The 11,303-nt window shown below is 36.8% G+C and overlaps 2 protein-coding genes across 6 annotated transcripts in view; one reads left to right on the top strand and one right to left on the bottom strand.

The window, feature by feature from the left end:
• Positions 1 to 4,648, top strand: part of CFAP43 (cilia and flagella associated protein 43) — a 115,103-nt gene extending 110,455 nt beyond the window's left edge. Inside the window, exons 35-38 of the mRNA XM_035028633.1 lie at positions 858 to 1,022; positions 2,917 to 2,997; positions 3,660 to 3,813; positions 4,218 to 4,648. Coding sequence (XP_034884524.1) covers positions 858 to 1,022; positions 2,917 to 2,997; positions 3,660 to 3,813; positions 4,218 to 4,384 — 567 coding nt within the window. The 3' untranslated portion in view covers positions 4,385 to 4,648. The remainder of the gene's footprint in view (positions 1 to 857; positions 1,023 to 2,916; positions 2,998 to 3,659; positions 3,814 to 4,217) is intronic.
• Positions 4,649 to 6,387: 1,739 nt separating this feature from the next.
• SFR1 (SWI5 dependent homologous recombination repair protein 1) overlaps positions 6,388 to 11,303 on the bottom strand; it is a 5,283-nt gene continuing 367 nt past the window's right edge. For 2 of the 5 annotated variants that reach the window (XM_035028617.1, XM_035028621.1), the window contains exons 2-5: positions 11,115 to 11,214; positions 10,589 to 10,710; positions 9,571 to 9,981; positions 6,389 to 8,482 (exon numbers count right to left, since the gene is read on the bottom strand). In XM_035028617.1, the coding sequence (XP_034884508.1) occupies positions 8,291 to 8,482; positions 9,571 to 9,981; positions 10,589 to 10,684 (699 nt within the window). In that variant the 5' untranslated portion in view covers positions 10,685 to 10,710; positions 11,115 to 11,214 and the 3' untranslated portion in view covers positions 6,389 to 8,290. Of the gene's footprint in view, positions 8,483 to 9,570; positions 9,982 to 10,588; positions 10,711 to 10,800; positions 10,837 to 10,878; positions 11,048 to 11,114; positions 11,215 to 11,303 lie in introns of those variants that run through there. The other 3 variants (XM_035028623.1, XM_035028627.1, XM_035028611.1) reach the window with 3 other exon arrangements.

The raw sequence follows: 11,303 nt of genomic DNA, 5'->3' as shown, positions 1-11,303 counted from the left end.
TTATTTTATTTTATTTTATTTTATTTTATTTTATTTTATTTTATTTTTTTGCTTATCCACTAGCTACCAATCAGATACTGTTGTGCCTGGCTGCATTAAACTACGGTCCTTTGTCTATAGTGTCAGAGAGCAGGGCAGAGAGTAGGGGTACAAATGCATACAGCCTGGTAGACTGGTGATGGCAAAAAGCGTTCCTGCCTAATTACTGACATATAAAGTAAATTGGCTATGCTGTTTATATATATTTTTTAATCATTTCTGTTTAGTACCTATCAGCTTTTTAGTGATCGGTAATTTTTTAATATCTGCTACATTTTTAAAAAGAAGATAGAGGGGCATCTGTGTGGCCAGTCAGTTAAGTGTCTGACTCTTGATTTCGGCTCAGGGTTGTGAAATCCAGTTTTGCGTGGGGCTCCACACTGGCCATGAAGCCTGCTTAAGATTCTCTCTCTCCCTCTCCCTCTGCCCCCTCACACCACTCATGCATGCACCCTTTTTTTCTCTCAAAAAAATAATTAATTAAAATAATTTCCAAAAAAAGAATTACCTCTGTGATCCAAGTGTTTTCTAAGAATAGCATTCAGCTTCAGATATTCTGTATTCTGTATGTAGAGTCCTATGAATATCAAAACCTACTTTTTTTTTCTTAAAGATCTTATTTATTTATTTGACACACAGAGAGAAAGCACAAGTAGGCAGAGAGGCAGGCAGAGAGAGAGGCAGAAGCAGGCTCTCCACTGAGCAGGGAGCCCAATGCAGGACTTGATCCCAGGACTCCAGGATCATGACCTGAGCCGAAGGCAGTTGCTTAACCAACTGAGCCACCCAGGCGCCCTACTTTTTTTTTTTTTTTCAAGACTCAAGGACAAAAGAAAGTTGCTAGCATGATGGAAAGTAAAGATGTCCACAAAGGAATATTTCAGATTGAGTGGGAACATAAGAAAATGGAGATGGAAATGGAAGATCTAAATCAGAAGGCTTGGGATATTCAGATGCTGTTTTTTTCAAGAGATCGTCAAAAGGTAAGTTCTCCCTGCCCCACTATATAATTTTAATTTCATTCATTAATGTATTCATTCAAACAGTATTTAATAAGACATCTCTGTAATATCAAGCACATTCTAAGCCAGTAGTTTTTCATGATGTGTCTATGAATTCTTTGTCTTCTGATGATTTCCTAATTGTCAAATCCAGTGGTCTGTCCCCCAGTCATCACCATCATGCAACTGTTAGTAGCATTTGACCATCTTAATTGCCCATTCCTCTGGCTTTTTTCAACCCTGTTTTCTGCTGTTTTTCTTCCAACCTGTCAGGCCACTCTGCCTCTTTTACTGAATTCTCTTTTGCTTCTAGCCCTTTTTTTTTTTTTTTTAAGATTTATTTATTTATTTGAGAGAGAGAAAGAGCACAAGTGGGAGGGGCAGAGGGAGAGAGAATCTGAAGCAGACTCTGCACTGAGTGGGGATCCCCACTGGGGGCTTAATCTCACAACCTAGAGATTGAAGGTTGTGACCTGAGCCGAAACCAAGAGTCAGATGTTCAACCGACTGTGCCACCCAGGCGCCCCCTAACTCTTATATATAACTATTCTTTATGATCCTGCCTTTTGCAGGATCTTCTGTTTCCTTCCATGCCCTCTCCTTTGCTGATCTTGATTTTTCTAACTTCAGTGATCACTTCTAAAAGACCAATCCAAGTTCTCAGTTCCTGATCTCCCTCAAGCTCTATTTCTACATTCCCACCTCCCAACAGCAACCCTTCTTAATATGCTTATTTCTGTTCTTTTCAACCACTTACTCAGGCTTTTAGTTGTTGTCATCTTTGATTCCCCTCTCCCGTCTTCCAAGTCTTGCCTAGTTTATCTACTTATTCCCTCCTTCTTTATCCCCACTGCTGTTAGCCTGGCTCAGTTTTTCTTTTCCATGATTTAGACTATTGTATAATAATCCAACTGGGGGCACCTGGTGGGCTTAGTTGGAATAGCATGCAACTCTTGATCTCAGGGTCGTAAGTTCAAGCCTCATATTGGGTGTGGCGATTACTAAAAAAATCATAATAATATTAAACTTTTTTAAAAAATCTCCTAGCTGGTCTCTTGACCCTTGGGCCTTCTCTTATCTAATTTATACTGTATGTTGCTGTCAGATTAATATTGCTGTTCAGCTCTAATAACCTTACTACTCTGCTCAAACATTTTAAACTGCAACTTCTTACCTGGCAAATGAATTATGAAATCTTTAGGTGGAGGATCTGCATCCTTCAACCTAACTTTTCAAATTCATTTCCACTGTTCCTCTTATACATTAGTATTCTCAAAACAAACTGATATTTTCTAGGAATATCTAGATATTCCTTCTGTGCCTTTTCTCATTACTGGTTCTTCAACCTGAAATACTTTTCCTCACATTTTTCACATCCCAAATCTATTTTTCAAGGTCTAATTTAAATGCCACCTGCTCAAAAAGCCTCTGGATTTCCCCAGTCCAGAAAAACCACATCCTTTCCCAAACCACCTTTGAATTTGCGTGTCACTTTACATATTTTCTGGCAACTAATCATATCTACATGCTCTTTTTTTTGAAAGCTAAAGTCATGTTATCTATCTTTGTATCTCCCTTAGTATCTTTAACTGGAACACTATTAATACAGGGCTCAAATGAGACACTTAATAAATATTTGGTGAGTTGAATAAATGAATGAGAAAATAAACTCTAGGCATTTGTAATTATTAATATACAAGTGAGTGTATCAATAGCTAAATACAATTAAATATCATGGCACGAAAGTCAAATCAATCTTAGATAATTTTTATGAAAATGGTAACTTTCAAAATTAAGAATGTTTTAAAAAGTTATCTATTGAAAGAATAGAGTAAAATATTCTTACATATTTTGTGGGGTCTTTTTCTTCTCCAAGTACCTAAATGAACCAAACTACGAGACTCTGATTGCCATTCAAATTGGAATAATGGAGCAAACCATTGCTGTTTTAGAGAAGGTAGGTCTCAAAGGTATTGATCATTATAATCCCAACAGTTTTGAATTATTTGAGCAAAGCTATAGTGTTCCAAGTCATGAATTCAAACAGAACCTAATAAAATCGTGGTCCATTACTGACATTCAGGATCTAATTAGAGGCCCCTGAATAGTGTCTTTGCAACCATAACAAGTGCGGTAGACTGAAGTACTTCTTTTAATATTAGAATTAACCCCTGGGAGATATCTGAGTGTACATGAATTTCCAATTTCACATTAAGTTGTGATTTATGTAACAAGTGTTGATAGTCTTTCTTGGGCTTTATAAAGCCTTTGTTTTTTCATTACTGCTTAACAAATTTTGTTTTGTTTTGTATATATGCTAGACAAGCTAAGCTTGTCTAGCATATGTAAGATGGAAACAAAGTAATCTCAAGGCTATGTATTTTTTTAATCTCTCATTTTTAAGAATATACAAGATTTTTTCTAAAATGTCATATTAAAATACCATTCTATCTTTAAACAGTTTAGTTAACTACTATGTTCAGGCATTATGTTAGGCAATGGGGATATGGTGATAAGATGATATCTCGATAATAATGAATTTAAATTTAAAAAATGTCTTTGTAAAATACTTTTTTTCAAAATTATTTTTGTGGGGTGTCATGGGAACAAAAATTTCAGACCCACAAAAAGAATGTGGAAAACTGCAAAAAACTACTAAAAAAACTGGGAAGGTACAGCAATCAAAAAGATGTAGCAAATTATACTCTAAGCTGCAATTTACGAGAAGAGTTGGTGGCTGTCTCAGAGAGAAAAGACATCTGTAATGCAATGGGTAAGAATATTTTTTCTTTACTCAACTGTAGGTTTCTTTAAAAGTAATCACTATTCCTGGGCGCCTGGGTGGCTCAGTTGGTTAAGCAACTGCCTTTGGCTCAGGTCATGATCCTGGAGTCCCAGGATCGAGTCCCGCATCGGGCTCCCTGCTCGGCAGGGAGTCTGCTTCTCCCTCTGACCCTCTTCCCTCTCATGCTCTCTGTCTCTCATTCTCTCTGTCTCAAATAAATAAATAAAATCTTAAAAAAAAAAAAAAGTAATCACTATTCCTGAAATCTGGTCAGTAGTTAGAAAGCTACCGGCATTTCTTCTACATGTTTAATTGATTCCAAGTGCTGTTTCTATATTTGAAAGTATAGATAATAATCCAACTAATTCTTTTCTTCTTCATTTTTGGGGTAGGGTCTAAACTGACTTGTGAAAAAATTGCCAAAGAACGATATGAAAACATGATGCAACAACAAAAGTTAACAAATATTGCAAAACAACAAGCTGAACAGATTTCAATACTGCAGGCTGAAGTTGAACGATTAAGGATGAAAACATTTCCTGCTCTTGTTCAAATATAAAAATGCTGGTGGGAAACACAAGGCAATCAATCATTTAAAAAATAATTTCACTTTATTAAAATGATTTTTTTTCTCCCATATCAGGATATTTAAGTAGAACTTCTTCTTAGTTACATATTTTTAATAGCAAATTATCTAATTTCTATCTTAATCATTATAAAAATGTTTGTCTTGCATGAATGTGTAAAATATCATGAATTGTTTTTGTTCAAGAATGAACTGAAAATATTCAAGATGTATTTTACTCATTTACTCATTTAATCTTAATTTTTATCATAAAGACAAAAAATTCTTAGCCACTCCTGGCATTTCTAATTTTATAAAATTACCAGAAAACTTATGAGTCAATGGATGATTTTTATATTTTTCTATATTTCCCAAGTTTTCTTCAGCAAGCATTTCTTCTATAATCAGAAAAAAATGTCTCAGAACATTTAGGATTATTGCCAGTTCTAGCAATGAGAACAAAGTGAACTGTTTCCTTTTACCAAGCCTTAAATCGTTTGAAAAGTACAACGTATTTTTTTCTGCATAAACATAACATAGTCTTCTACATTGCATATTCATTGTAATAGATGATGATAACTAAATAATGAGAAGATTAAATGGTCAGGAAACTGCTTCCCCCTTCCGTAGCCTGTGGACTGCTGCATTCCCAGATGATACCATTGGGATCCTGGACCAAAATCTCCAAGTAATGTCATGGTCTCATTCTTCTGAAATTGGTGAATTAAATGTTAAATGTAATCTGCAACAGCATATCCAATGTGCATAGGGGTAGGTAAAGCAAGAGAGCTATTATCATAAAACCTTCCAAAAAAAAAAATCTTTAAGATATTTAAAATCTTCAGGGCACCTGGGTGGCTCAGTTGGTTAAGCGACTGCCTTCGGCTCAGGTCATGATCTCAGGGTCCTGGGATCAAGCCCCGCATCGGGCTCCCTGCTCGGCAGGAAGCCTGCTTCTCCCTTTCCCGCTCCCCCTGCTTGTGTTCCCTCTCTCGCTGTCTCTCTCTGTGTCAAATAAATAAATAAAATCTTAAAAAAAAAAAAGATTTAAAATCTTCTACAGACTGCTAGGGTAGTACCATAATTGATCACCCATATACTGATCAATGCTGGGGGGAATGTAAGAGAAATAATAGGCCCAACATCAATTTTGATAGCCCTCCTTAGTACCAGAATGACTCCTCAAGTGGTTTATTTGGCTGATTCAGCAGACAAGTGCCCACTGGTAACATTTCCTACATGTCGGATCCTTCACCATTATCTCTGAGAAGGTGATTGTGGGGGTGGGAGGCTGGACCCAAGGGTGAAGTGTGTGAAGAGTACAAATACTTATGATGAGATTGGCAAAGTTCTTTGTCCTCTTGGTTTGAGTCAATCATGGTTCTACTAGGCTTTTTTTCTCTCCATTTCTTCTGGTGATATAAATTCTAGGTGACCAGGATTAGTTAGTTGCCTTATTAGGCTCCATTTGCTAATAGTCAATGCCACAAATTTCACCATGGATTCCTAGATCTTAACACCCTATTTAATTTCTATTTCTTGGTGGCTACCCTGGGTGACTCTGATAATTCAAGCTTTTTGCTTTGAGGCATAGATAGAGTGGAGGTTAGCAGAAATCTCCTGTCTGCAAGCTATATTCTACTAGCAGCACCTTTCAACAGGAGACATCTTCTGGTTTTGGGGGTTGGCTTTGGAAGGGCACATGGGTCATCTACCCCAACCCATTCTAGATACTGTCCATGGTACTGATTCCTCTTACCTTCTGCTGAACTAACAGCAATTATATTTTTATAGTTCTTTAAATTATCTATATTATCAAGTAGTAATATAATTAACTGAGTCAAATATAGCATGGTTCTTAGTAGGGCTCTTTTGCTGGGTTGCCTGGTTTCAAATCTTGGCTCTGCCACTTGAGCTTTAAATAACTATTTAGTTTTTAAATAATTACTTTATCTTAAATTTCCTCATCTTTAAAATGGGATGCCAATAATTTTAATACTCAAATGAGTTAACATACTTTTTAAACTGGCACAAAGCAATGCTGAGTGGTAGCTTTCATTTTTATGAATAAAAATATAGTATTCAGTGATTTTTAAAATAAATGTATCCCATTAAATAGAGGTGAAATTCAACAGAAATTATAAAAAAGGGTCCCGCCTCATGGGCATCTTGGTCATCAAACTCTCCCATAAGCCTGATCCATGTTCCATGACCCACCTCCCGTTGCAGGAGTGTCCATTGTGCTGCTAGAGCACTAAGCACCCAGCTAGTGCCTTGGAAATGCCCATTACTATGTCCCCATCTGCTCTCCCCAACTCTCCCAGAACTAGAGTCCCACTGATGCTATAGTTCCTCCAAGTGGACATTCGAGGGTGACTCCAGGGGATATGCTAATCAACAGTAAGTAGCTGCAGCCAAATACCAGCACCATCACTAGGGAAACCACTTCCCATGCCACATTTAGGCTTTCTAGCTGTGTAGCAAGCAGCAATGGAGGCTGATAGGCTCACAACAGCACAGGTCCCTAGGGATACCCATCTAGGAATCTCAGGGTCAGGGGAGGCCCATGTGAAGCCTGGGTCAGTCCTCTTGGGGTCATGGCAGCTAATGACAATGGCAGTGTCTAGAAGGTAGAATTTGTGTGTGTGGCGAGACGGGGGTGTGTGGCAAGGGGGAAGGGTAGTATCAGCATGGACACTAACAATTACAATGGATGCAAGAGCAGGGTCCTAAGGTCTCCTGCTCTGCCAAATATTGATGGTTTGTTAGATCATGGGGCGGAACTGGGCCAAAAATGGGGCACACGTGGAGGAGGGGCCTCAGAGTAGTGGCTATTTATCTACTAGTAGGGAAGTAGTTTCAGGATTTTTTTCTTTTTTAACTAAGTAAAGCTGTTTTAGCCCTTAAAAGGACCCAAAAGCAGAAATCCAGAAGGCCCTCAGGAAGGACTGGATAATAGAACCAGGAAGCCAATGATCCACAAAGCTCTCTCTCCATCTAACATCTTTGCCTTTCTTAGTAAGGGAACATACTATCCTTCTTAGCACACCAGCTTTTCTGCTTCCAAATTTACCTACAACAGCTTCAGTCACAAAAAGAAATGGGCTTTCTTTTCCTGAGCACAATTCCAACTCTCAGACTGGGCCAGCTTGGGCCATATCTCTGTATAAAGCCCCAAGGACGGGTAGCATTGTACAATGTAGCAGCCAGAAACACAACCCCATGAAGGTGGGTTTCTGGCTGAGGAGTCACTATGAACTGAACAGATGCAGCTAGAAAGCTAAACAAATGTGAAGGACCTTGTATACCTTGAGGTGGGGGATGAGCATATGTTGTTTTAAGAGATGGCGATTTCACTAAATGAGATGAATACAATAAACAAATTTGAAAAGACAGGGAAGAATAAAATTTTGGACATATGAACAACTTTAATTACCTGCTACACCATCCAGAAGGAAATATGTGGTAAATGGATAAAAACACGGTTCATAAACTTAGGAGGCAGGCAGGCATTTTTAGACCACTTTAGGTTTAAACATTAACCAGACTGAACTATTTCTTAACATTTAAAATAAAACCTTAAAAAAAAAAATAGAACTTTTTTACCACAGTAAACAAAACAATGTATTAAATTTGACTTCCAGAAATGACCAAATTATTTTTTAAACATGATTTAATTTTTTTTCACATTTCTTTAAATGTCAAGTTTTCTTTGGCAAATTTATCCAAAATACTAAATTTTCATTTTAGAACTTATTTGATATTTATATAACAGAGTACCCTAAATTGATGTTCATCAAGATACCTTTCTCTAGGCCCTAATGGTTTCTACCTTCCTTTTAAAATGTATTATCTTTTAAGTTGTCATTCTCAAAAATATTCTGGAGAAAAAATTATGAATTAAACACCGATAAATTCTTCTTCATTTCTGTTATAGTGTAGCAATTTATCATCTAACCCACAGTGGTCTATCAACTGAGAAAGGCTGAGTTTGTTGTTCTCCTCAGACATAGCTGACTGCAACTCATAAAGCAACATCTGGCTACAGCTTCTCCACTTCTGTATTAACACCTGTAACTGAGACAGATCATTCTGAAATAGGAAGAAAAAAAAAAAAGGTCAATAACTAGCTAGGCATTCTATTTTAACTTACTTAATGAAAGTTGTTAAATTAGTAAATGAGTAGGTTTAAAGGGTAACACACTTGGGTCAAGATTGGGACTTCTACCCAGGAAAAAGGAGGATGGTTTTAAGTAGAATGGTTACAATGACCCTCAAATTGAGTTCTATGGCTATTTTGTTTGGTCCAACCTCTGGACCATCCTTATCCTCAGGGACAAATCAAATCATCATGAAATAGGGCAAAACTATGTAGAGAAGCAACAATAGGTTAAAACAAAACAAAACGAAACGCTTTTTCTATTATAGCTGTACTTTTAAAAACTGAAAGTATTCAATTTAATAAAAATAAAATATAATAAATATAAATTAAAATATTCAACTTAATATTTTTCAACATTCACTATCTCCTAAGACCCAAGTAGTTATATTTAGAAAAGTCCTAAAAATTCAAGACAGCAAATAAGATCTACTATTCCCCCATTTATAACCACATTCTGGGGAAGGAGCCACTACATATACATGAATGATCCAGGTCAGTAAAGGTTATCTTCTTCCAAGTGCCCAACCTCTATTTAATTCAACCTATCTGGGTTGAAATCTAAAAATCTAATTTATATTTGTTGCTTTATCAAACAAAATACCTGGAACATTTTAATAAGTTGGGGAACACAAGACTATTACTAAAAATATTTTTTATTGTACTTTGTGGCCCATTTTTAGCTTTTTTAATCAGTCACTGGCAGCTGTCACTTTTGTTCTCACTGTACTTGGCAACTATCATTTGATACTAATATTGCTACAGGCTGGAAACTAGAGAGAAAAATTTCAACTGCATATTAAATGAGAGCTGGGGCTTTCTAAGTTGTATCTGGTGTTTAGGGGCCTCTTCTACTCTAAATCTATGACTTACATTTGAGTTACAGTTGTTGGAAGCCAGGTTTCTCGATAAATGGCTTATTGCTTATTATGTCTAAATAAACTTATTTTCTCTTTGAAATTACTTTCCTATCATTTATCTAAAAATAAAAAAAATTAAGTGGTTCTGAAATTATTCTCACCTTTGATCTATACATTTTGACCAGTTTTAGCCTCCGAAGAAAGTCTTCTTTCTCCTCAATCTGCTTCACCAATTTTGCTCTTTCTTCACTTAATCCTTGTTTGGGAAGATCCTCATTCACAAAGTCACTTTGGAGATCGCTGCATGACTCAGTATCAAGAGATTTAGATTCACATGCACTGATATTCTTGAAGGTATTTTTCAAATATGTACTTTCTTTGAATTCACCATCTACGTGTTTAAAACTTTCTTGAAGTTCCAAACAGTTTTCTTCTGTTGAAGATGCTGGTTTCTCAGGAAAAGTCTGATCATTTTCTTCATTCTCTACTTTAAGACGTTTCACCACACTGTAACAGGAATTAAACGAAGATCTAGTTTTCCTCAATCGTTCTCTAAGTGTTGCACTCATAGGCTGAAAAAAGCACACAACATTAATCAAGAAAAACATTCCTGTGTAAATAAATCTACTAGAATTAAAGACCTTATATTTCTTTAGTTGACACCACTAGATGGCTTTTTATCTCCATGTATCTAAAGTAACCATCACAAAATGTCTTTAATTCCTGCAAGCCCCATTAATTTTCTTTTTTATTTCAGCAAAGTCAGAACCCTTCTAAAACAGTGTTGAGATGCTCATCCCTATCATCACAAATATTTGTTCAGCAACTAGCACATTCCTGACACTACTGAGTGCTTCAGTTACAAATTAAGGAAAAGACCTAGATCCCTGCCACCAAAGACCTTCAGAATACTGCAGATTCAAACTTCCTCAGTTTGGAATTTTGTAGTAACCTGATCTGAAACTAAATGAAAATAACGGATTCAAGATGAAAATGGGGGGAGGGGGGTGTCACACACATTGTCTTAGGATAAAGACCTAAAATTATTTAATAGTTCAATATCTACTTATTGATCTACACATTATGTTAATTGGCAATTTTCAGTAGAATTAAACCCACTACTGGCACAACACCTAGAAATACAGAATAGCTCCAGTGGAAGAACTAAGATATTCATACTTGTTTTCTTGTGCTGCTTGTACGGGGAGATGGTGGATTGGCGCAGGCCCGTGGAGTGCTAGGTAAAATCACAGCTGAGTCGGATGGGTTTTCCATCTTGAAAATGAAATCTCGGTTTACCTCTAAAAAAAAAAAAAAATCAGAATGTAAATAAAATTAACCCATACCTCTATATATTCAGTTTTTGTAAACAGAACTTTTTACTGTTGTACATGTAATCTCCACAAATAAGCCAGCAACAACTTCACTTGATTGTGATTCATTCTTGCTCTTTTGCAGTTTCCATTTACCTTCCTAAGTAAGACTGGGCTGGTCCACACGGTGACTAGTTTTTTCAGGACAAATTAGCTAGCATCTCATCACTTTATCTATCAAAATATCCTCACATCTGCCATGTAGGTGGTGGGGAGAATAACGACCTCGAAATTCTCCAGGAATTCTTTAACTTCGTTACGCCAGCTTTATAATGAAAGGAAATACAATCGAAATCTTGACTCGAAAAACATAATCAGACCTGTCACAGTACCTTAAACCCTAAAAAGCTGTGTGACTAGAACCAATGACCACTCCGGCCTGAGGAACAAGGAACACAAGTGCATCTGTGTCGTTCAATTAGCGAACAGACCCTGGAAAGGAGAGTTGGCTTAAGTTTGTTTCCTCAAACAAAGGCATCAACTTCAGTGGGGCCGGGGGGGGGGGGGGGGGGGGGGGGGGG

Source organism: Mirounga leonina, unplaced genomic scaffold (genome assembly GCF_011800145.1).
Source record: "Mirounga leonina isolate KUSES-001 unplaced genomic scaffold, KU_Mleo_1.0 Mir_114, whole genome shotgun sequence".
NCBI classification, from domain to species: Eukaryota; Metazoa; Chordata; class Mammalia; order Carnivora; family Phocidae; genus Mirounga; species Mirounga leonina.
Note: the sequence above shows the minus strand (reverse complement) of the source record. Positions and strands in the feature narration are given on the sequence as shown.